A 25,774-nucleotide genomic window follows, 5' to 3' on the forward strand; every position below is an offset into this window, starting at 1 on the left:
TGGTGTGGGACGCACGGGGAAGCACGCAGTGACGCACTGTTGCGTGAGGTGGACGCTGGGTGACGCTGGGTGACGCTGGGTGACGGCGCCTGCCGGCAGCGTCACTCGGTCTCTAGGCAACGAATCGCGAGGTAGAGCTCATAATTCAAACGAATGGAGAATGAGCAACAGGTCTGCTTCGCTGATTTCTGTCTTATAATTTCAGGTTAGTTACTTATTTTATTTTATATATGACTACAAATGTTGGAAAAACGTACATGAATCCCTGGGATATGTGGTTTGTAAACTAAATGTAAATATTAAAGTGTAACGGTAACTTGTAGATGAGAGATATTACCAACACCGTAGCCAACTGTTAATTTATTTCTTTGTTTTTCTTATTTCTTTCGGCTCCTGGGCATTTGTGTGTCATGGCTGTATCTATTTCATACAATCTATAAATCTATAAAATCCGTTGTTGGTTTGATAGAAATGTTAAAAATGTTTAAGCCAATGCTAATGTACAGTTAAAAAACCGTTACAGTTAAAAATCAGTTACAACGGCAGTTTGGTTAAGGGCACGCGCATTAACCGTTAACTGCTAAACTAACGGCAAGTTATGAGTCAGCCATGTGTATTCTTTCTGTTGGTATTCTTATAGTGTAAATGGCTGATTATTCAATTAAGGGAGTTTTTCTGTCCCCAAATTTTGAAAAAATAATGTTTTTTAATCTCTGTTTTTTCTATTTCAAAAAGTTTATCAATTGGTCTGGAACAAAGATCTTAGCATAGCTTTGATTGTATTTCATGATGATTTTGATATTTTTATAATTTTTTCAAAGTTGTCAGAGCAAAATGTCATTACCATCACGAAAACAAAACACTGATTTTAATACAAAATGATTTGAAAAGCAAAGTTTTCACAATCATTCCAGTAAGTACAAAACATGCTCTTTAAGAATCATATTCTAAATATTTGTAAATACAATTGGTCACTGTTAATTAAGCTAATATATTCTAGTTATAAGGTAATAAACAGATAAATTGTCATTACCATCACTGATTGTCATTACCATCACAGTCACTTGTGTGATGGTAATGACACGTGATGGTAATGACAATTTTCACTTGCCGCACAAAATGTTGGCTAGGTTTTCGCTAAACTAAGCTGACTGATTAGCTAGCATACAATTTACACTAAATTGTATATACGTAAATAAAGTGAAATTTCCTATTAATTAATTAAAATACTCAAATAGTAACTTGTTTGGTAATGACGCCTAATAAACATACTCTCAGATCAGGATGATCAGGATGTATAAAACATCAAATTACTTACATATGTGGGCATCAAAAAATCAGGCTACTGCCTCATGTCTGATTGGTCCTCTGGAGCATCTAATTTGCATGCAACAATGTAAGTAACTTTTTGTAAAAACTTTATTGCTCTCTAAAATGTTGAGTGTGATGGTAATGACAGATGTATGAGGGACAGTGATATTTAACTATAAATAAATTGTAAATTGAATAAATATATATTATATGAATTTAAAAAATGTCTTTTTAAGTTGTTATGAGGAAATGCAAAGTAAAGTTTTAATGAATTTAGCACTTTTTATTGCTTTATTGAAGAGGGGATGTCAAAAAGTCTGGGTTGGGGACAAGCCCAAAACAGTGAAATTCTTGCCCATTTCAATTTTCAAACACTGAAAAAGTATTAAAATGTCATCATTGAGACACAGTTATTTTTTTCATAGCTACTACAACCTAACCTTAACAAATACAATAATTGTTTTTCCTAAAAAACATTTTTTTCTTGAAAATCTACCCTGGGGACAGAAAAACTCCCTTAATTAAAGAATCACCCAAATATGAAATTACCTAACTGCAAAGGAGATTTATTTTGTTAGATTAAAAGAACACTTGTAACATGTACAAGTATTACAAAGAAAATACTCTCTCCATGAGAGGATAAAGATGATGTGTGTTTGAGGGAGAAGAGCAAACATGATTGATGTTAGAAAGAGGACATGATTAAAAGTGAAAATGTTTATTTTAGTGTAATACTAAGTTTATTTTCTTGGAAATGTGAATGTTACGTTAAGTTTATAATTGAATATGTAAATAAAGATAATCCAAATGAATGGAGAATGAGCAACAGGTCTGCTTCGCTGATTTCTGTCTTATCATTTCAGAAACTCCTATCAGGATTATCCCAAGCCGGGACCTGCTACACTTGCTTTCCTCGTCCAGCAGGAGGCGCTGTTCGTTCCTCCATGAGAGGCTCAGATGATCTGAAGGTCGCTGGTTCGATCCCTGACCAGGACAGACTCCATGCTGAAGTCAACTTGGACAAGATACTGAACCAGAGAGATCAGCTCACCTGCTGCTCTGATGTCTTCACCTGCACCACAGAGGAAACTTTTAGGTCGATTCTTTACTTCACTTGTTAGATGTCTGACATCACAAACGTTAAGAGGTTGAAAAACACGGCAGCTGCAGGATGCAGAGGATAAAGTTGGAACTTAGGTTGAGTTTTTTAGGACAAAACATGTACTTTTACAAAGAAAAATGGAATATGCATGGTTTTGCATGGATTTAAATGTCAGAAATATCTGTCACAGTTTTCCAGAACTCAAGGTGACGGCTTGAAATGTAATATATTTAATCACTATAAAAGTTCATGGGAAAAAAGCCAATTTCTTTGCAGTTTTTTTTTTTTGCAAGAAAACTTCTGATTGATTCGGCATGTAGCATGTATGTGGAGATATAAATGCAATGCAATTGTCAGATGTCATTTCATTCAGAGACTTTAGTTTAAATCCTGTATGTGAGCTCTGGTTTTAAATATGTAGCTTCTAAATGATGAAATGAGAGAAAAGTGTCCCATCGTAGCAGTGTGCTCCTCCTCCAGACCACCAGAGGGGGGCGCTGCTGCTCCAGGTCGCTGTCTGCCAACCTCCAACACACCTGAAGAAGAAGCAGAGGAGACAGGTTGTTGATATTGTTGTTGTTGTGCAGAGTGTTGCCAGTGTGTGATGGACACACAGAGCCTCTGATGATCAGTGAAGAAGGTCAGTAGTGCAGAGAGCTGCAGAGAGGAAACAGCTGATCAGCAGCAGCTGACTGGAACTCTGCAGCTCAGAGAGTCACACTGTCTGTCAGAGCTGAGTGGAGCAGAGAAACAGCTCAAAGCATGCTGAGATTTGTTATTTCTGGGAAAATATTCTACTTCATGCATCAACAGACTATAAGACCATTTTGAGAAATTCAGGCAGTTTGAAAATGTTATGACTTTTTCCAGAAAAAAATCGACATGCTATAGTATGACTTTTTTTTTGCCTTCAAATTTTGGACATCTCAAAATATTGTTTTTTTTTGTTATTTCTGTAAAAGCCACCCTACTACATGTATCAACAGACTATAATAAGACTATTTTGAGAAATTCAGGCCGTTTGAGAATTGTATAACTTTTTCCCCCCCAAAAATTGACATGCTATAGTATGACTTTTTTTTTGCCTTCAAATTTTGGACATCTCAAAATATTGTTTTTTTTTTGTTATTTCTGTAAAAGCCACCCTACTACATGTATCAACAGACTATAATAAAACCATTTTGAAAGTTTCGGGGCATTTAAAAAATTCATGAGTTTTTCCCCCAAAAAATCGACATGCTATAGTATGACTTTTTTTTCTTTTTTCAAATTTTGGACATCTCAAAATATGGTGTTTTTTTGTGATTTATGGTCCTATTTTGCTCTAATATGTATTATCAGACTAGTATAAGACCATTTAAAGCATTTATAGGCATCTTAAAATTTGACCTTTTTTGACAGAAATCGACATGTTATAGTATGACTTTTTTTTGTCCAAAATTCAAATTTTGGACATTTCAAAATATGGTGTTTTTATGTTATTTCTGGTTACATAATGGTCTAATATGCATCAACAGACTATAATGAGACCATTTTTGGCAAAAAAACATTGACTTTTTTTCCACATTTTTGGACATCTCACAATATGGTGTTTTTTTGTCATTTCTGCAAAAGCCACCCTACTACATGTATCAACAGACTATAATAAGGCCATTTTGAGCATTTCTAGGCATTTTCAAATTTGACCATTTATGACAAAAATCAACATGCTATCGTATGATTTTTTTCAGATTTTGGACACCTCAAAATATGTTGTTTTTTGTTATTTCTGGAAAAGCCACCCTACTACCTGTATCAACAGACAATAATAAGACCAATTTGAAAGTTTCGGGCCGTTTGAAAATTTTATGACTTTTTCCAGAAAAAAATCGACATGCTATAGTATGACTTTTTTTTTTCTTTCAAATTTTGGACATCTCAAAATATGGTGTTTTTTTGTGATTTATGGTCCTATTTTGCTCTAATATGTATTATCAGACTAGTATAAGACCATTTAAAGCATTTATAGGCATCTTAAAATTTGACCTTTTTCGACAGAAATCGACATGCTATATAGTATGACTTTTTTTTGTCCAAAATTCAAATTTTGGACATTTCAAAATATGGTGTTTTTTTGTTATTTCTGGTTACATAATGGTCTAATATGTATCAACAGACTATAATGAGACCATTTTGAGCATTTCTAGGCATTTTCAAATTTGACCATTTATGACAAAAATCAACATGCTATCGTATGGTTTTCTTCAAATTTTGGACATCTCAAAATATGGTCTTTTTTGTGTGATTTATGGTCCTATTATGCTCTCATATGTATCATCAGACTATAATAAGACCATTTAAAGCATTTTTAGGCAATTTAAAATTTGACCTTTTTTGACAGAAATCGACATGCTATAGTATGACTTTTTCAAATTTTGGACATCACAAATGATGGTGTTTTTCTGCTATTTTCGGAAAAGCCACCCTACTACATGTATCAGTAGACTATAATAAGAACATTTTGAAGGTTTTGGACCCTTTAAAAAATGTATGATAAATATTGACAAAGATTGAATTTTGAGTCTGTGCTGCTTGTGAGAAACTTAATCATACACCTGTAAAATATAGATAATGCTACTATTAATTCAGCTCCATCAAATTGGCACTTATTGATACATACTTCAAATGTAGGTGATTTAGAGTATTATTTAGCCTATTTAGCACCATATAACCGTCATAATATTTCACGACATTTATTTATTCACTAAGATATCTGCATCTATTTGCCTTGGGCTATCCAAGCAAACACAATTCAATCTTGTCAATTGTCAATATTTCAACACGGACTAGTCCCTCCCACTCTCCCACCCGGAGAGAGAGGACTCTTACCTGACTGCTGGTTTTCATCTCCATGCTGTTTCTTTCTCCTGTCCTCATTCCCAGAGGGATAACTCCGCTTCACCTTGTTATTGATCACTGCAGTGGGAATGTGCCGTGGTAGTGTGTGTGTTGGGTGAAGCGGTAGTGATCAGCTGATGTCTCTCTCTGACCACCAGCAGCCTGTCAAGCTGTTTGGAGGCTCAGAAACAACCAACCGAGCGGTTCATTCATCAATAAGACATAGAGGTGAAAGTTGTTCCTGTTGTTCTTTGTCTCTTGTGTTGATTGAAGCCTTCAATGACTCTGATCAGGACATTAAGAGGATGTTTTGGGGCAGATTGTCTCTTTAAAAGCAGCTGAAGGAGACTCAGGTGAGCTCCGTCATTAGAAACTGGATCAAAGGTAAAAGGTGTTTGTGTTGCTGTTAGCTGAGGCTTTCACACTCCCATCTTTAATATCTCTGTCAGATTATAAACTGCTAATGTTGCTACTGTTGGTAGTTTGAAGAGGTTTCAGCTGTTTTCTGTCTCTCCACGTGGTTTTTACAGCGCTAGTTTGTTTCAATGTTTAGAGCAAAAAAAAAAAAAATCCTCAAGAGAGAGTAAAAACACTTTCATGCAGAAGTTTTTGGTGTTTGCATCAAGATTTTTCCATCCAGCAGAAATGTGTTGATGCAAAGAGGACCTTTGTGTGACGTTTTGACATAACCAACATATAAATGAAGAGTTATTGTGAGTCACAGCAGCAGACTGGATCAGTCTGAAGACATTCCCTGAGACACGCCTCTCAATCTGAAATCACTCTAAAACTTGTCTTTTTGGTCATTTTACATCTTTTTTTGGTCAAGTTGTGTCTTTTTTGTTGTTGTTTTTTATGTCCATATCAGAACTTATTCACTAAAAGAGTTTCCATCTCCTACTTGGAGCAAAAAAACACCTCAAGAGAGAGTAAAAACTTTAACGCACAGAAGTTTTTGGTGTTTGCATGAAGCTTTTTCCAGCCCAAGAGAAATGTGTTGATGCAAAGATGCTTAATGTTCACTGTTTGTTTCCAACCTGTAGTCATGTATCGTTGTTTTACTGCAGAGTTAACCTCACAGAGCCTCCATTCATTCTCATGAGGAGAAAAGCTGACCATGCACTTCTCTAAGAAAGTTCATATTGATAAAACTAATATAGCTCATACACCACATTTAGTTCAGTTATTTCATGTAACCCTGTATATATACAGACATGGAAAAAAATATTAGACCTTGTTTTCTTCAATTTCATGTTAATTTTAATGTCTGGTGCAACTAAAGGTTCATTTGTTTGGAGAGCTGTCTGTCTCCACTGACTCTTGTCTCTCTGCAGCTCTTCTCCACCAGGCGGCGCCACTCTGAGTCTCAGAGACCAGAAGATCCTGATCTGGATCATCATGAACCTGCTTTGAGATGCTGTGATGTCATCAGTCCTCCATCTTGGACTGGAACAAGGTAACCAGTGCACACGCTCAGCTGCTGACCAACACACCTCACAACATGTCAGGAACATCTTTAAATGTGCTCCAAACCTCCTGGAGGACTAAACTGAGTAGAATCTGGAGGTTAAAGGTCACTGTGACGCTCCACATGTGTTAGTTACCTTCAGGAAGACTTTGTAGATCAGCTGCTCGTCACCTCACTCACTAAATGTGGCTCGTTGGGAGGAAAAGTGTCGTTTAACAAACAATCTGAAGTCTTTTATTCTGTTTATTGTGTGTAAAAAAAGTCTCCACAAAGTTTATTTGGCTCTGAAATTTGACATAATTTAGAAAAAACAAGTTAATGTCTTTGATATATGTTGTAATCACAAAGTTGGCTTGGTAAATAATGATTTTAGGCCTTTCTTGTGTTTTTTTGATGTTTTTAATTTTTATTAACTTTTTTTTTTTTTTTTTTTTTTTTCAAAATCCTCCTCTCCGGTTAACAACATATAGAAGTTCCGATTTTCACTTAGTGTGGAAGAGATGGCACAGTGGAAGTATAAGGGGTTGGAGTGCCAGAGGTCAGTGGATCAAGACCTGGTACTGTTTTAAGTCAGAATTTTGGCAAAAGTGGGCGTGGTTATGCAAATTATGGGCGTGGTTATGCTAATTAGGGGGTGTGGCTTTTGAAAAAAAAAATAGTATGAGTTTGGAGTCCTCCTTCCTTCCTCTCTGTCCTCCTCTCCTCTCCTCTCCTCCCTTGATCCTCTTCCAGTGTGTCTCCTTGTTTCCTTTGTTTGAGTCCTTTTGAGTTTCCGTTGGTGAGTCCTTTGAGATCCAGTGGGGTTTGAACCGATGTTCTCCGTGGTGTGAAGTCCATGTGTTATCCATTGAGCTGTGGCTCCGAGGGTTATAGTTGTCGTTTACTCCTATTAGTGCTTAATTTCAGAGGACAAACTGATAAATAATAGCTTCAGGAGGGGATTGAACTCACAACCTTCTGCTTCCTGCAGCAGAGTTTATCCTCTACACTACAGGAGAGATACAATGACAGGTGGCGTGTGTTCTCATGAATGCACCAGAAGGTATAGAAGCACACAAACAGAAAAAGAGTTTCAGCTGGGACTTGAACCAAGAACCTTTGGGTTACAAACCCAATGATAATACCACTAGACCACAGTAGAGATGTAGATAGCAGGTGGAATGTGAAATCTAGTCTGTCAACAGAAAGTGTTGAAGTCAAACTAAAAATAATAGAGTAAGGTAGGAATCGAACTCATAACCTTCTGCTTTCTACAGCAGAGTTTATCCTCTACACTACTGCAGAGATACGATGATAGGTGGCGTGTGTTCTCATGAATGCACCAGAAGGCATAGAAGCACACAGACAGAAAAAGAGTTTCAGCTGGGACTTGAACCAAGAACCTTTGGGTTACAAACCCAATGATAATACCACCAGACCACAGTGGAGATGTAGATAGCAGGTGGAATGTGAAATCTAGTGTGCCAACAGAAAGTGTTGAAGTCAAACTAAAAATAATAGTGTAAGGTAGGAATTGAACTCATAACCTTCTGCTCTCTACAGCAGAGTTTATCCTCTACACTACAGCAGAGATACAATGATAGGTGGCGTGTGTTCTCATGAATGCACCAGAAGGCATAGAAGCACACAGACAGAAAAAGAAATTCAGCTGGGACTTGAACCAAGAACCTTTGAGTTGCAAACCCAACAATATTACCACTAGACCATAGTGGAGATGCAGGAAGCAGGTGGAATGTGAAAAATAGTCTCTCAGCAAGTAGTGAAGTCGAAAAAAGAGTTTCAGTCTGTGAATATCATCATAGAGATGATAGAAATGGACATACATCAAAGATCAATGCTGGATTCAAACCTGTGACCTTTAGACTCAGAACCTTTGACTTTTCCTCTACACCAGAGGAGGCGGAGCTCGGAGCCAGAAAAGTTTAGTGCATGTGCATGTAACCAGGCTGGATTCAAACCAAGAACGTTTTGATCAATGCACCATGCATATTCCCACGAGGCAACTTTTATAATATTTTTTTAAATCAAGATGAAAGAAAAATGAAGTGAAACAAAGATCCAGGCTGGATTCAAACCAAATATCAGCAGGAAGTTTGTTCAAAATTTGAAAAAAAGTCATACTATAGCATGTTGATTTTTGTCATAAATGGTCAAAATTTAAAATGCCTAAAAATGCTCAAAATGGTCTTATTATAGTCTGTTGATACATATTAGAGCATTATGTGGCCAGAAATAACATAAAAAACACAATTTTTTGTGATGTCCAACATTTGAAAAAAAGTCATACTATAGCATGTTGATTTTTGTCAAAAATGGTCAAAATTTAAAATGCCTAAAAATGCTCAAAATGGTCTTATTATAGTCTGTTGATACATGTTAGAGCATTATGTGGCCAGAAATAACATAAAAAACACAATTTTTTGTGATGTCCAACATTTGAAAAAAAGTCATACTATAGCATGTTGATTTTTGTCAAAAATGGTCAAAATTTAAAATGCCTAAAAATGCTCAAAATGGTCTTATTATAGTCTGTTGATACATGTTAGAGCATTATGTGGCCAGAAATAACATAAAAAACACAATTTTTTGTGATGTCCAAAATTGGAAAAAAAGTCATACTATAGCATGTTGATTTTTGTCAAAAATGGTCAAAATTTAAAATGCCTAAAAATGCTCAAAATGGTCTTATTATAGTCTGTTGATACATATTAGAGCATTATGTGGCCAGAAATAACATAAAAAACACAATTTTTTGTGATGTCCAAAATTTGAAAAAAAGTCATACTATAGCATGTTGATTTTTGTCAAAAATGGTCAAAATTTAAAATGCCTAAAAATGCTCAAAATTGTCTTATTATAGTCTGTTGGTACATATTAGAGCATTATGTGGCCAGAAATAACATAAAAACACAATTTTTTGTGATGTCCAAAATTTGAAAAAAAGTCATACTATAGCATGTTGATTTTTGTCAAAAATGGTCAAAATTTAAAATGCCTAAAAATGCTCAAAATGGTCTTATTATAGTCTGTTGATACATATTAGAGCATTATGTGGCCAGAAATAACATAAAAAACACAATCTTTTGTGATGTCCAAAATTTGAAAAAAAGTCATACGATAGCATGTTGATTTTTGTCAAAAATGGTCAAAATTTAAAATGCCTAAAAATGCTCAAAATGGTCTTATTATAGTCTGTTGGTACATATTAGAGCATTATGTGGCCAGAAATAACATAAAAACACCATATTTTGCAATGTCCAAAATTTGAATTTTGAAAAAAAAGTCATGTCGAAATGTTTTGTGAAAAAGTCATAAAAAATTTAAATGCCCCGAAACTCTCAAAATGGTCTTATAGTCTTTATAGTCTGTTGGTGTGTGTAGTAGGATGGCTTTTCCAGAAATAACAGAAAAACACCATATTTTGAGATGTCCAAAATCTGTGACAGGTGGCGTGTGTTCTCATGAATGCACCCGGAGGTATTGAAGCAAACAGAAAATGAGTTTCAGCTGGGATTTGAACCAGGAACCTTTGGGTTGCAAACCCAATCACTAGACCACAGTAGAACTGCAGGCAGCAGAAGGAATGTGAAAAGTATACTTTTCAGCAAAAAGTAGTGAAGTAAAACTGAAAATAATAATGTAAGGTGGGCATTGAACTCACAGCCTTCTGCTCCATAGAGCATAATTTATTCTTTATGTTACAGCAGAGATACCATGAGAGGTGGAGTGTGTTCTCATGAATGCACCAGGAGCCAATGAAGCAAACAAACAGAATAAGAGATTCAGCTGAGACTTGAACCAAGAACCTTTGGGATGCAGACTACACAATATTACCACGAGACCACAATAGAACTGCAGGTACCAGGTGGAATGTGAAAAGTAGTCTGTCAGCAGGAAGTAGTTAAGTCGAAAAAAGAAAGTTTCAGGCTGGATTTGAACCCAAAACTTTAGACACCATGTGTCAGTAACATTTCCACTTCTCCACAACGGACAAAAGCTCTTAGAGTGAAATTGTGTTTTATAGTAAGACGTAATCAGAAAGGTTAAAAAATATGTTTGACATCTTGCCTCAAAAAAATGTTGCTGCAATCCACAACTTTTCACAAGTCACAGATAGTTTCCCTCCAGTTTATATACATTCAAAAAAATAAATGAAAACAGAAGCGAGCAGACTGGATTCAAACCAAGAACCTTCAGGTCTGGGACCCTTGACAGGTCCACTACACCAGAGGATCACAGAAATTTAGATTCTTGTTTGAAATGATGATTGCACCAGCAGGTTTTGAAGCAATCAAACAGAAAAAAATTTTCAGCTGGGATATGATCCAAGAACCTCTGGGTTGGGAACCCAAAGACATTTCCACTATACCACTGTGGAATAATGCATTTTGTCAAGGTAACACTCTTAATTGCACTGGGAAGTATTGAAGCAAACAAACAGAAAAAGAGTTTCAGATGGGATTGGAAGCAATATCTTCAGGTTGAGAGCTCATGATTATACCACTACACCTCAGCAGAGATGCAGGTGATAGGTGGAAAGTGAATGATATAGTTTCAGCAGTAATTATTGAGGTTGATGGGTAGAAAAGGAGGTTTCAGGTTGGGTTTGAACACAAACCTTCAGGTGCAGGCCCCTTGACACTATACCAGAGGAATACAGGAGAGAAACTGTGCTGTTCCTAACTTGTTGTCATGAATGCAGCAGGAAGTCTCAAGAGGACAAACTGAAAAAAATGATTTATGCTGGATTTGAACTCAGGACCTGCTGCATTATGGGCTGGAACTTTTCCACTAGACCACAGAGGAGACACTAGAATTCCTCTTTTTTTTTGACACAGATCATGCAGTTACAAATATTAAACATTTGGTTGATTGATTGAAAACGTTCACAAGTTTGTGTCACAAACAGTTTTCCTCCAGTTTATATCCGTCATAGAGATGATAGAAACGGATATTCATCAAAGATCAATGCTGGATTCAAACCTGTGACCTGCAGGTCCAGGACCCTTGACTTTTCCTCTACACCAGAGGAGGCGGAGCTCGGAGCCAGAAAAGTTTAGATCCATGTGCATGTAACTAGGCCCGATTCAAACCAAGAACTTTTTGATCAATGCACCATGCATATTCCCACGAGGAAACTTTTATAAAAAATTTTTTAATCAAGATGAAAGAAAAATGAAGATCCAGGCTAGATTCAAACCAAATATTAGCAGGTAGTTTGTTCTGATGAATTCAGCAGGAAGTTTAGCTAGACAAACACTCAGCAGTCTTTGTCCATTTTGTTTATAATTATCAAGTTTATTTAAAGCAACAATGCAGTTCCTGCAGGCGTCTGATCCAGAGGACGACGGTCAGCAGTTTGGACTAATTGCCCCGAAACTTTCAAAATGTTCTTATTTTATTTTATGTTGATACATGTAGTAGGGTGACTTTTCCAGAAATGTCAAAAAACACCATATTTTGAGATGTCCAAAATTTTAATGTCGATTTTTTTTGGGGAAAAAATCATACATTTTTCAAATGCCCCGAAACTTTCAAAATTGTCTTATTATAGTCTGTTGATACATGTAGTAGAATATTTTTTTTCCTGAAATCATAAAAAACAAAATTTTTTGTGATGTCCAAAATTTGAAAAAAAGTCATACTATAGCATGTTGATTTTTGTCAAAAATGGTCAAAATTTAAAATGCCTAAAAATGCTCAAAATGGTCTTACTATAGTCTGTTGATACATATTAGAGCATTATGTGGCCAGAAATAACATAAAAACACCATATTTTGCAATGTCCAAAATTTGAATTTTGAAAAAAAAGTCATACTATAGCATGTTGAAATTTTTTGTGAAAAAGTCATAAAAATTTTAAATGCCCCGAAACTCTCAAAATGGTCTTATTATAGTCTGTTGGTGAGTGTAGTAGGGAGGCTTTTCCAGAAATAACAGAAAAACACCATATTTTGAGATGTCCAAAATCTGTGACAGGTGGCGTGTTTTCTCATGAATGCACCCGGAGGTATTGAAGCAAACAAACAGAATAAGAGATTCAGCTGAGACTTGAACCAAGAACCTTTGGGATGCAAACTACACAATATTACCACGAGACCACAATAGAACTGCAGGTACCAGGTGGAATGTGAAAAGTAGTCTGTCAGCAGGAAGTAGTTAAGTCGAAAAAAGAAAGTTTCAGGCTGGATTTGAACCCAAAACTTTAGACACCATTTGTCAGTAACATTTCCACTTCTCCACAACGGACAAAAGCTCTAAGAGTGAAATTGTGTTTTATAGTAAGACGTAATCAGAAAGGTTAAAAAATATGTTTGACATCTTGCCTCAAAAACATGTTGCTGCAATCCACAACTTTTCACAAGTCACAGATAGTTTCCCTCCAGTTTATATACATTCAAAAAAATAAATGAAAACAGAAGCGAGCAGACTGGATTCAAACCAAGAACCTTCAGGTCTGGGACCCTTGACAGGTCCACTACACCAGAGGATCACAGAAATTTAGATTCTTGTTTGAAATGATGATTGCACCAGCAGGTTTTGAAGCAATCAAACAGAAAAATGTTTTCAGCTGGGATATGATCCAAGAACCTCTGGGTTGGGAACCCAAAGACATTTCCACTATACCACTGTGGAATAATGCATTTTGTCGAGGTGACACTCTTAATTGCACTGGGAAGTATTGAAGCAAACAAACAGAAAAAGAGTTTCAGATGGGATTGGAAGCAATATCTTCAGGTTGAGAGCTCATGATTATACCACTACACCTCAGCAGAGATGCAGGTGACAGGTGGAAAGTGAATGATATAGTTTCAGCAGTAATTATTGAGGTTGATGGGTAGAAAAGGAGGTTTCAGGTTGGATTTGAACACAAAGCTTCAGGTGCAGGCCCCTTGACATGTCCACTATACCAGAGGAATACAGGAGAGAAACTGTGCTGTTCCTAACTTGTTGTCATGAATGCAGCAGGAAGTCACAAGAGGACAAACTGAAAAAAATGATTTATGCTGGATTTGAACTCAGGACCTGCTGCATTATGGGCTGGAACTTTTCCACTAGACCACAGAGGAGACACTAGAATTCCTCTTTTTTTTTGACACAGATCATGCAGTTACAAATATTCAACATTTGGTTGATTGATTGAAAACGTTCACAAGTTTGTGTCACAAACAGTTTTCCTCCAGTTTATATCCGTCATAGAGATGATAGAAACGGATATTCATCAAAGATCAATGCTGGATTCAAACCTGTGACCTGCAGGTCCAGGACCCTTGACTTTTCCTCTACACCAGAGGAGGCGGAGCTCGGAGCCAGAAAAGTTTAGATCCATGTGCATGTAACTAGGCCGGATTCAAACCAAGAACTTTTTGATCAATGCACCATGCATATTCCCACGAGGAAACTTTTATAAAAAAAAATGTAATCAATATGAAAGAAAAAATGAAGATCCAGGCTGGATTCAAACCAAATATTAGCAGGTAGTTTGTTCTGATGAATTCAGCAGGAAGTTTAGCTAGACAAACACTCAGCAGTCTTTGTCCATTTTGTTTATAATTATCAAGTTTATTTAAAGCAACAATGTATCTTGTTCCTGAAGGCGTCTGATCCAGAGGACGACGGTCAGCAGTTTGGGCGAACACAATTTTTAAATGCCCCGAAACTTTCAAAATGTTCTTATTTTATTTTATGTTGATACATGTAGTAGGGTGATTTTTCCAGAAATGACAAAAAACATCATATTTTGTATAGCATGTTGAAATTTTTTGGGAAAAAATCATACATTTTTCAAATGCCCTTAAACTTTCAAAATTGTCTTATTATAGTCTGTTGATACATGTAGTAGAATATTTTTTTTTCCTGAAATCACAAAAAACACAATTTTTTGTGATGTCCAAAATATGAAAAAAAGTCATACTATAGCATGTCGATTTTTGTCAAAAATGGTCAAAATTTAAAATGCCTAAAAATGCTCAAAATGGACTCATGATAGTCTGTTGATACATATTAGAGCATTATGTGGCCAAAAATAACAAAACAACACCATATTTTGAATGTCCAAAATTTGAATTTTGAAAAAAAAAGTCATACTATAGCATGTCGAAATTTTTTGGGAAAAAATCATAAAAATTTTAAATGCCCTGAAACTTTCAAAATGGTCTTATTATAGTCTGTTGATACATGTAGTAAAATATTTTTCCTGAAATCATAAAAAACATTTTGTGATGTTCAAAATTTGAAATAAAGTCATATATAGCATGTCGATTTTTGTCAAAAATGGTCAAATTTTTAAATTCCTAAAAATGGTCAAAATGTCAAAGTATAATGACCCTTTTTTGATTCCAAGGAGCGGAGTTCTTCTCTTCCAAATGGTGCTAATTTTATTCTGTAGAGGTGGAACAACATCAAGAGCAGGCAGAAAATTTTTTTATTTTAATATGAAAAGCATCATAATTTGTTACATTTGTATGACTATTATCAAAATGAGATACAAAGACACAAACAATATCTGTAAAATGTTTTTAATAGGTTGGTGGATATTGAAAAAAAACAAAGAAGAATTTCCTCTCAAGAGACATAACTGCATCTTGATACATTGTGTGAAATAATAAATCATTCGAGCACAGAACTTTTCCCAAAAGAGATGATAATAAAACACATAAACGTAAAAATTATTAGATATAATTAACACAGTGGTCAATCTGACAGATTGCGTGATAAATTAAAATATTTTCTAAATCCTTATTGTTAACATATATTAATACACTTTAATATATTTATCTTTTTTTTTAGGGGGGGGGGGGGGTATTTGCTGTTTATTATTTCTATCTAAATATAATCTATGTGGTGAATTATGAAGCAGTGCTAAATGCAGTGCAGTTTTGGTGTCCCTGTATTTTCAACATTTCTAACGAATGTTCCTCTCATTTTGCAAAAAAAAAAAAAAAGAAGAAGAAGAAACTGCATTGTAAGGGCTGAAATCAGTTCACTTTTCAACCTCATATTCGGTTAAATCGTGTGAATAAAATCATAGCAACAATTTCCTCACTGGACTGACAGTGACACATTTACTTACATAAGTAAATTTTAAATATATCTGTAGTAAAACTGCACTTAATGAACTGATTGAACTGAAAGTGAAATCACTCCAGCCTTGTACAATATTAGAGCAAATTAAGCTGAATACTCAATGGCTTCTTGAAACTGCTACGGCAAATAATATAATCATATATTGTATTTATGTACATTATATACAATTTCTTTTAAATAAGTTACATAATGCACAGGTAAAAGGGTTTCTATTAGGTACATATTATCTTACAAAGGTCTGTCACTTGGCTTTGTAAATATACATTACTCAGAAAGAGCAAGTGCAGTCAGATAGGACTGCCTTTCAGCATCATACTCATTTATTTTAAATATTTGTGTAACTTAACTGCAACAAGTCTTATTGATTTTGATATGGAGACTTTTATCCAGACCTTATATGAAAAATATATGACTTTTCCAGCAGACCTACACTGCAAAAAAAGGTCTAAAAACAAGATAAAAACACTAAATCTGAGGGAAATGATCTTGCTGCATGGACGGATAATTTCACTTGACAAGATTTCTTAAATTAAGATTATTAAATCTAGAAATAAGCATGTTGAACGCTTAAAATAAGAAATTAACTCTTAAAACAAGATAAATTATCTAACATTATCGCTGCTTGCAGCTTTAATTTATCTTGTTTTAAGAGTCTTTTTTTGTCAATTTGAGTCTTTTTAGTTCATTTTGTGTCTTTTTTGTCAATTTGAGTCTTTTTAGTGATCATTTTTACGTATATTTTTGGTAATTTTGTGTCTTTTTTTGTCAATTTGTGTATATTTAGTGGTCATTTTTACATATATTTTGGGTAATTTTGTGTCTTTTTTGGTCAATTTGTGTCTTTTTTTGGTCAATTTGTGTCTTTTTTGGTCAATTTGTGTCTTTTTTTTATCAATTTGTGTCTTTTTTGGTTGTTTGAAGAGTTAATTTCTTATTTTAAGCGTTCAACATGCTTATTTCTAGATTTAACAATCTTAATTTAAGAAATCTTGTCAAGTGAAATTATCTGTCCATGCAGCAAGATCCTTTCCCTCAGATTTAGTGTTTTTATCTGGTTTTTAGACGCACCTTTTCTGCAGTGTAAAAACAACAACAAGATGCTTAAAGACAGACTTCTACTGACTGCGTAGGCCACACCATAGAGCATAAAGAGCAGCCTCTACTTGCTAAGCAGCGTTTTAAGGGAGCGGGTGAGTGCGTTAGCAATGGCCGACATGGTGCTGGAGTGGCGGACCAGGGCTTTCACGCTGTGCTCCCCTGGCGCTCCCACGGTGGCCGCCTCGGCCGCTTTCAGCAAACAGATATAGTTCATAACAACCTCGTCGACTTTAGCCACGACTTCTCTCTGCTGGTGCGAGGCCGAGGGTCCGAGCCCCCGGACCAGACACATGCAGGCTTCGCAGAGGCAGCACAGCACCTGGAAGCTACACGTCACCGCTAGCAGCATCTCCTCGGGGGTCCCGTGGGCCTGCGCCATCCTGCGGCACGCCCGGCCCAATTCCTTCGACTCGACGGAGAGCAGCGTCTTGTACTGGGACACGTCCTGCAGAGGCATCTGGGCGCCGCGGTCGCAGCGCCCCACGCTGGATCGCACCAGCGCTATGAGCTCACTGGCGTCCCGCCGGACGTCGAGGAAGCCGGAGGGGAAACCGTACATGCGGTCTTTGAGTGCGTTGATCCGTGCGAGGCGGTCGCTGAAGCTCATGTTGTTGAGGACTTCCCCGTACAGCTGCTCCCCCGCCACGTCCACTGCCGAGCCACAGGGCAAGATGGCCGACGCGGCGGCGCCACCGTCAATATCGCGGCTCCTCCTGGGCCTCTCCCACTCTATCTCATCCTCCTCTCCTTCACTCTTACGTTTGAAGAAGCAGTAGCTAAAAGGCCCGTTGCACCTCCACGGACTGTTGTCCAGCTTTTGCGAGCCCTTCATGTGTTTCGCGTCCTTCTGCAGTGGAAACGCCACCGATGCCCTCCTGCTGTCTATCCGGTTGCCCGTGGACCAGCAGGTGGTGTGGGCCGATACCGAGCCTTGGGAGTAGCTCTTGGAGAGCCGCTTCCTCGTTGGCCTCCGCTGGACTTTGGTCTCACCTTGCTGGGGCACAGACGGTGACAAGGGCTGCTGGCTGCGGCTCCGACACGGCTTATCGAACAGAACCTCCACGCTGCCGGAGCTGGCCGTCACGTTGCTGGAGCTGCGCTTCAGCTCCCGGCCACGCTGCAGGCTGTTGCAGAAGGGGTCCGTCTGCGTCTGTAGGGTCGGGGTGACCGCCTGGATGTGGTTCTGCCGGGACTGGAGGGGGTGGAGGGTGTCCTGCGTGCATCCTGAGTTGCTAGCGTTAGCTTGACATATTGACATAGGAGGTGGTGGTGCGGGTGGTGGAGGAGGTGGAGATTGGGGGTTTGGAGTTGGAGATGTAATGCAAGCCCTAGAGCCAGAAGATGTCTGCCTGACAAAAGCTGAAGGGTGGTCCCCCCTCCCCAGTGAGATGGTGTTGAGGTCTGCTCGCTGACCACTTACACTGGGGGCAGCAGAGAAACAAAGAGAATCGTTAGGACGAGACTGAGGAGACTGACGGACTGCATGCTTTGCCCTCGGCTCTGATCTGAACCAGTCCTCAGTGCTGCTACTAGGTTGGCTCCTTGAGCGCGGTGGGGGACGGTTAGCGGTACCCCCACTGCAGCCCTCCCTCTTATACAGCGCCATGAAGTGCTCGGGGTCCATACCACTCCGCTCTAGTTCGCTCTCCAGGCCGGAAAAGGAGCTTCTCCTCTCGGCAGTCGGCGGCCTGAAATCTAGACTGGAGTCGTTGAGTCTCTGAGCATGCATTTCAGGACTTCTCTTGAGTTTGGCCGGAAGGGTGGCAGAATGGTATGACTGCGGGTTTTTATTTGCATTAATCTGCATGGCGGTGGCATTAGGGGCGACTGAATTAGGGCTGAGGAATGGGGATGATATGGAGGAAGGCATACACGGGCAGCGACCAATGGTGTTGCCCCTATTTTTAACCATTTCGACAAGCTGAGGGTTACTAGTGATAAAGCGCCTGGTGTCCTTTTTTACTGCCCCTCCCATTCCTGCACTGTGCAGCTTCCCTCCCTGATGCATCTGGCTGACTGTTAGATAGTTAATGAGTTGTCTGTAGGCCTCACTTCCTTCCTTCTGGTTCAGCCCTTTAAAACAGGCCTGTTGTTTAGCATGCAGATCATTGTGGGGCCTCTTGCTCCCAGTACCTGTGGTCTCTTTATGCTTGGACGGAGTGGCCGAGGAGGGGCGGCCCGGTTCGGCCCCAGCAGCAGCAGCGGCGGGAGGGTGAATGTTGGGCAGCATTTTCCGAAGCAGGGCGGGGTCGGCGTGAGGGTGGAGGTCTTTTCCCTGAGTGCCCTGGTTGGGGACGCCGCGAGGGACTCCAGGTTTGCTTTCTTCATAGTTCAGCACCCTGAGTAATGAGGAGGAGGAGCTAGAAAGAGGGTGCCTTTGCAGATGGTGGTGCTTTGATTCGACCGCGCCGGGGCCGAGCGGCGAGTCGGTCGGCGTGGCGCAGGCACTACTGTTGGTGCTGCCGCCGGCGTCCAGTGACGAGCACAGAGAGCCCTGTAACGAGCTGTGGGCTTCTCCTTGCAAGTTTGAAATCCTTTTTGCGAGATGGTACTCGCACAACCGTGCAACACTCTGCTGTCTAGAAATTGGCGGATGCTCGTTTTGCACGTCCGATCCCTGCTCGGAGCCCCCCGATCGGGGCTTTTTGGACGGGGACAGCAACGATGCTACAACTAGATGTTCGTCTTGCTCGACAGCTGCGGCTCCGTTATCGGCGCCGCCGCCGCCGCAGTCCCCCGAGTTGTCCAGCAGGCGTTCAGAGGTAGTGGAGGGAGGGCGAGGGAGTCTGTGATGCTCCCGGGGGAGGCTGTTCATTGCAACGCCCTCCGCTACAGAGTTTTCAGCTAAAAAAGAATTCTGTCCTCGCTCGCAGAATGACGTACGCTGGTCCAACTCCAGATGACTGCGGCTCCCGGCGATTTCCCCTCGATGCCCGTCCCTTGTGCTGAAGGTGTTGTACTTCCCACTAGAGTCTGCAGATTTCTTGTGATGCTTGCCTCCAGGTGTGGTGGAGCTTGGGCGCTGCAGAGTGGATGAGACGTTAACCTGGGGCCGCACCGCCAGGCTGTCAGGCCCGGAGGCAGAGTCCAACAGCGGGCTCCGTCTGGGAGGAACGGCTGGAGGCTGGAGGTGCCGCGTCGGACTACGGGGTTTCTTCTGGATCGTTCCTACTGTGCTGGGTGAGACGGGGAATTCTGTTTTCTCCTCCAGTAAAGGCTGGTAGCCTTCCCTCGTGGCCACCAGGAGACGCATGTGGCTCTCGTTGAGCCTGTGAGAAGCAGCCAGTTCAGAGATTTCAGTCATCTCTGATGAGTTCGTCTCGTTGCCAGAATCTGAGGACGACTCCGGGCTGAAGCCTCGAGACGTGTAAACACCTGCAAGATAAGAGATACATAGTTAGATATTGGAATTTAAACGTGCTGATGTGAGATGTGTACATATAACCCTTTGGAGTCTCCGGCTATTTTGTTGATTTTTTAAAAATGTTTACCATGCCATATTGGTATCATGTTTTTCAGCACAACCTGACCTATGTGACCTGATAATTATTTATTTTTTCACTTGACTAACATTTGGAACCCAGAGGAAACAAAAAAACTTAAAATCTGAATAATTAAAAAAACAACTTTTCCCCCCTTTTCCCCCCTCATAAATCTGTGACTTTTTTTGCAATTTTGCCACTTTTAATCTTGTAAATCTCATTACTTTTTTATTGCAAATTTGCCTCTTTAAATCTTGTAAATCTGTTACTTTTTTATTGCAAATTTGCCACTTTTAAACTCATAAATCTGTTACTTTTTTCTCGTAGATTTGCCACTTTAAATCTCGTAAATCTGCAACTTTTTTTCTCGTAGATTTATCACTTTTAATCTTTCAAATCTGCAACTTTTTTCTTGCAACTTTGCCACTTAAAATCTTGTAAATCTGTTCCTTTTTTTCTCCTAGATTTGCCACTTTTATCTTGTAGATTTGTAAGTTTTTTCTCAAACTTTTACCTCCCTTCCCCTGGATCCGTATTATTATTATTTTTTTCATACTTGCCCAAAAACACCGTCGTACAAGACTTTTTAAATGTTGCAAATCTGTTTACGCAAAAAAAAGTTGGTAAACTTTTGAAGTAAATGCGTGATCAAACATTAGTATTGAACAGACCTGGGTTGTTGCTGCTGGGTGGAGGAGGTGGAGGTCTCTGCTCAGACACCGACAGAGCCTCCAGCGCCTGCAGAGTGTTCATGACGGCGTTGTCCAGCCTCCTCTCTCCTCCCCGGCTCCCTTCCGCCTCGCTGTGCGTCGGAACGGCGTCGATCAACGACACGGGGATATCGTCGTTGTCTCGTGTGCTCAGCGGCCGTCCCTCGGGCGCCACCTCCTCGTCCGAACTGTCCCTGAAGCCCGGCGGCGGGGCGGCGATGGCGAGGTTGAGCGTCTGCAGCAGCGAGTCGTCTTCGTCCTCGTCCACGCCGTCGTCTCCCTCGGGAGGAGGCAGCGACGTCAGGTCGATGATGTCGTCCGTGGAGCCAGGGATCTTTAAGAAGGAGGCTTTCCCGGACGCCGTGGCCAACCCTCCTCCACAGTTCTCACCTCCACCTCCTGTGTCGTCTCCCACTGGCGTCCCTCCCGTCGAGTCTTCCTCACAGGACGCGTCGTCATCGTCCTCGGCGTCGTCCGTCGTGTCGCGGTAAAACAGATCCCGTAGCAGCGGCTCCTCGCCTCCTTCCTCCGTTATAATGTTGCTATAAACGTGCGTCAGGCCGCTGAACTGAAACGGCACCCGGTCCTGAGGCCGGAAGTCTGTGTTGTTGTGCAAGTATGGCGGTCTGTGCTCGGGCCCCTCGGGGCTCTCCAACAGCCTCTCGTAGCCTAAGTTCTTGGGTTTGGGGTCGCCCCCGAAGATAAACGACACTTTGGCGCTCCGCGGCGACTCTTGAGGTTTGTGTCTCGTCGACGGGGGAAGAGGAGGAGGAAGAGGACTTCTCCGAGTCCCCAGGTCTCTGTCGGGGTTTTGGGGTTCGTGGAAGTAAGGAGAGATCTCTCTCTGCCCGTTGTCTGAATACTCAGAGTCCCTGTTGTAGACCTCCACTTGGCCGGGCGACGGCTCCTCGGTGTCCCCCAGGGATGTGCTGTAGGGCCACTCCAGGACACGATCCTGACCTGCACACAGCAGCAACGCACAAGGAAGTTTATTTGTAGAGCACAATTCAACACAAGGTGATTCAAAGTGCTTTACATCAACATTAAAAACAGCAAGACACAATTGAAAACAATAAAAACAGTCAATTAAAACAGGGAAATAGAAATAAAAATAAGATAAAATAAGATACAGCAGGATAAGAAAATAGATAAAAGTAGAGTAGAGTACAGCAGATGAGTGTTAAAATCAAAATCATGTCATAGAAGAGATGAGAAGTTTTGTTTTGAAAGAAAAATTTTGAACTGAGCCATGTTGGTTTTGAAAAAGCTGACTCTTCAGAATGAAACAGATCATTAAAACAATAGTGTTTTCAGTCCTGATTTAAAGGAGCTGACCGTTTGGGCAGACCTCAGATCTCACACTCTTATTATTTTATGTCTTTCATATTTTATGTTGAGTACATTTTGAAGTGGCTGCGTCCTCTTCACTCGACTTTTTGAGTGCTCCACTTCAAGACTTTTGAGGCAAGTTTATTTGTATAGCACAATTCAACACAAGGTGATTCAAAGTGCTTTATACAAACAGTAAACACTGTCAATTTAAACAGGGAAATATAAATAAAAATATAAATAAGATAAAATAAGATACAGCAGGATAAGAAAATAGATAAAAGTAGAGTAGAATACAGCAGATAAGTGTTAAAGTTAAGAAATAAACAATAGTATTTTTAGTCCTGATTTAAAGGAGCTGACCTCAGATCTCACACTCTTATTATTTCATGTCTTTCATATTTTATGTCGAGTACATTTTGAAGTGGCTGCCTCGTCTTCGCTCGACTTTTTGAGTGCTCCGTTTCAAGACGTTTGAGGTTTTATGCTGCACGTAAAGCATCAAATTTTAAGCTTTGAGGGTTTTTCTTCTCCTCAACTTGTTTAAATGGTTTATGTGAAGTGCTCGACCAGGACAAAGAACTTTCCACACATTTTAATAATTAATATATTTTTCACTTTATATCAACCATCATTAAAAATAGTAAAGTGATTGTTGATTTAACTATAGTTAATAGTTGTCAGTTGCCCAATGTCAACAAACAATGACATGATAATTAATGATGTTTACTAATGCTATAAATTATTTAAACAGTTTATTGTTGCACATGTTTTTTTACATATACACATATTTTATACACATATACATATAATGATTTGTTAATGATTATCCAATGATTTGTAAACCTTTACAAAATAACTTGTGAAACATATAGACATTTTTAGATGGTGATGAGTTGCAACTAATTTATATTAATAATTAGTTAATGATTAATAAGGAGCATAACAAAGCATCACTAATTTGCACCATTAAATGATCTATAAGAGTGATTATTTGTGCACAGATAATATCTAAATAATGATCTAAATAATTCATAGATGGTTTAGTATATATTGAACATTTAACATGTTATAATTACACATTCAGCTCTTTAAAAAGCTGCACAAATAATGTACTTCATATAGTGCAAAAAAGTTTTAATGTGTGCAACAATACACTGTTGACATTCATTATTATTTCATTATTGTTAACAGTAAAATATATATGAACAATAAAAAAATCTTTCCATTGATTAATGATGGTTATTATAAAGTGTTATCACAATTTAAATAATGACTGTTTGCTTTGAACTGTGATTGACTTACAGAAATAGCATTTATGATGAAATGAGTAACAGATCGACTCTATAGAGCTGATAATAATAACTTGGTTATAATAATATAATAACTTACTGTTGTCGTCCCTGTCTCCGGTGCTGTTGTAGTGAGGCATGCTGAAGATAGATCTCCTGGCGTCCACTAGGAGGCGATAGTAGCCTGCAGTCAGACAGGCCAGGTTCATAGCATCGCTGGACTCCATGATCAGAGTGATGGGCTGATGGGAAATAATAATAAAGAGAGGAAGGAAGAAAGGAGATTATGCCATTTGTTTGGTTGTTTTCAGACAGAGTTCTTTTTCAGAAACAAGTCTTGTTTCTCCAATCAGTCAAGGAAATATTTAATTTCTGCAACTTTTTTGCCTCTACTGGACTACGCTGCCCTACAAAGTCTAACTGCAGTAAAAACTTTTTGGGTCAAAATTGTGTTATAACTAAAAACGAACTCCTTGATATTTGTTTTTATCTTGTGACAAAATTTTAGATTTCAATTTTGCTTTATTTCAGAGAAATAATTATATATAAAAAAAACACAAAATCCAACTCAAAACCAAAGCAGTAATTGCACTTACCATGGAAAGAAAAGTATTTTTGTAACAAAAATGGGTGAATAACCTCTTCACAGGGATTTCAGTCTTGTTTAAAGACTTGTTTTTAGGATTGACATTGTGAGCTTTTTCATGCTTTTCAAGCTATTCAGCTGTTGAATATGGTGAGTTTTTACCTCAAATATTGGCTCCAATTGAGAGTTTTAGTTGCATGTAGTTTAAATGTTATTTCAAAAATATTTTCTACCACCAATATCTACCCACAGATACTGAAATGAGGAAAAAACAAGCTCATATCAATTATTGCTGGTTTATTTTAATGTTACTACAGTTGGACTTTTCAAGCCACAATTGCTTGAAATAAGTATTTTTGGACTAATTTTAAGACATCATTGGTTTTCCAGTGCCGATATATTTTTACTATTTAAAGAATTCTTACAAAGAAACAAATGGCAGATAATTTGACTTGTTTCAAACATGTATTTGCTAAATTCTAGTTATTTATTTCTAATTTTTTGTCAGTTGTTTTCTTCAGTGTACCTGGTTAAATAAAGGATATATACAGTATATATGATGTATATTTGTTCTCACCCTGACGTCCAGGACGTGCAGCTCCAGCCTGACGTTGGTCTCGTCCTCGGTGAGGATCTCGATGCGGTTGACGTGGCTGAAGTCGGCCAGCAGAGCCACCAGGTTGGTCCTGATGTTGATGACGTGACTGATGCCGTAGCGAGGTCCCACCAGCAGCATCACCTCCGTCTGCTTCTCCCCCTGCTGCACAAACACAAGTACAGTCATTAAGATATACTGAGCATGTTTTTATTTACAGTAATAACTTTATTTATATAACAGACGAGCTGAGAAAACCAGTTGAAAGAGCCATTTATTTATGTTTCTAGAGCATTTTTAAATGTGAATTTTCTTTCTACAATTAAAAAACTAATTTAAATTAACATGCAAATAGACTGTTTTAGACTGTGAGACAAAGTGACAAAACAAAGACACAAAATGACAAAAAAAGAGACAAAATAACTGAGAAAAGACACAAAAAGACACAAAATGACTCGAAAAAAGACATTAAAAAATGACAAAAAAACCCCAAAATGACTAGAAAAAAGACACAAAAATGACCAAAAAACAGATAAAATGACAATAAAGAGCAAAATGACAAAAAAAGACACAACAACAGACACAAAATGACTAAAAAAAGACACAAAATGGCTAGAAAAAAGACATCAAAATGACCAAAAAAGACACAACAGACACAAAATGACCAAAAAAGACACAAAATGACAAAAAAAACACCAAAAAAGACAAAAAAAGACATAAGATGACAAAAAAAGACACAACAACAGACACAAAATGACCAAAAAAGACACAAAATAAGACACAAAAAAGACACAAAATGACTAGAAAAAAGACACAAAAAGACACAAAATGACCAAA

The 25,774-nt window shown here is 38.7% G+C and overlaps 1 protein-coding gene and 1 long non-coding RNA gene across 3 annotated transcripts in view; one reads left to right on the forward strand and one right to left on the reverse strand.

Moving 5' to 3' along the window:
* The first annotated feature begins 4,660 nt into the window (after positions 1-4,660).
* LOC131962684 (uncharacterized) lies at positions 4,661-25,314 on the forward strand. Of its 2 annotated transcripts, none has more exons than XR_009389951.1 (3): positions 4,661-5,674; positions 6,625-6,746; positions 24,932-25,314. It is a non-coding gene; the product is annotated as an uncharacterized LOC131962684 (long non-coding RNA). The 2 variants fall into 2 exon arrangements; XR_009389952.1 differs by lacking the exon at positions 24,932-25,314 and adding an exon at positions 12,087-12,306.
* The window catches only part of LOC131962680 (FERM and PDZ domain-containing protein 4-like), an 86,767-nt gene continuing 77,895 nt past the window's right edge, over positions 16,903-25,774 (reverse strand). The window contains exons 13-16 of the mRNA XM_059327673.1: positions 24,920-25,102; positions 23,857-23,998; positions 21,097-22,095; positions 16,903-20,318 (exon numbers count right to left, since the gene is read on the reverse strand). Coding sequence (XP_059183656.1) covers positions 17,005-20,318; positions 21,097-22,095; positions 23,857-23,998; positions 24,920-25,102 — 4,638 coding nt within the window. The 3' untranslated portion in view covers positions 16,903-17,004. The remainder of the gene's footprint in view (positions 20,319-21,096; positions 22,096-23,856; positions 23,999-24,919; positions 25,103-25,774) is intronic.

This window comes from Centropristis striata, chromosome 24, assembly GCF_030273125.1.
Source record: "Centropristis striata isolate RG_2023a ecotype Rhode Island chromosome 24, C.striata_1.0, whole genome shotgun sequence".
In the NCBI taxonomy this organism is placed as follows: domain Eukaryota; kingdom Metazoa; phylum Chordata; class Actinopteri; order Perciformes; family Serranidae; genus Centropristis; species Centropristis striata.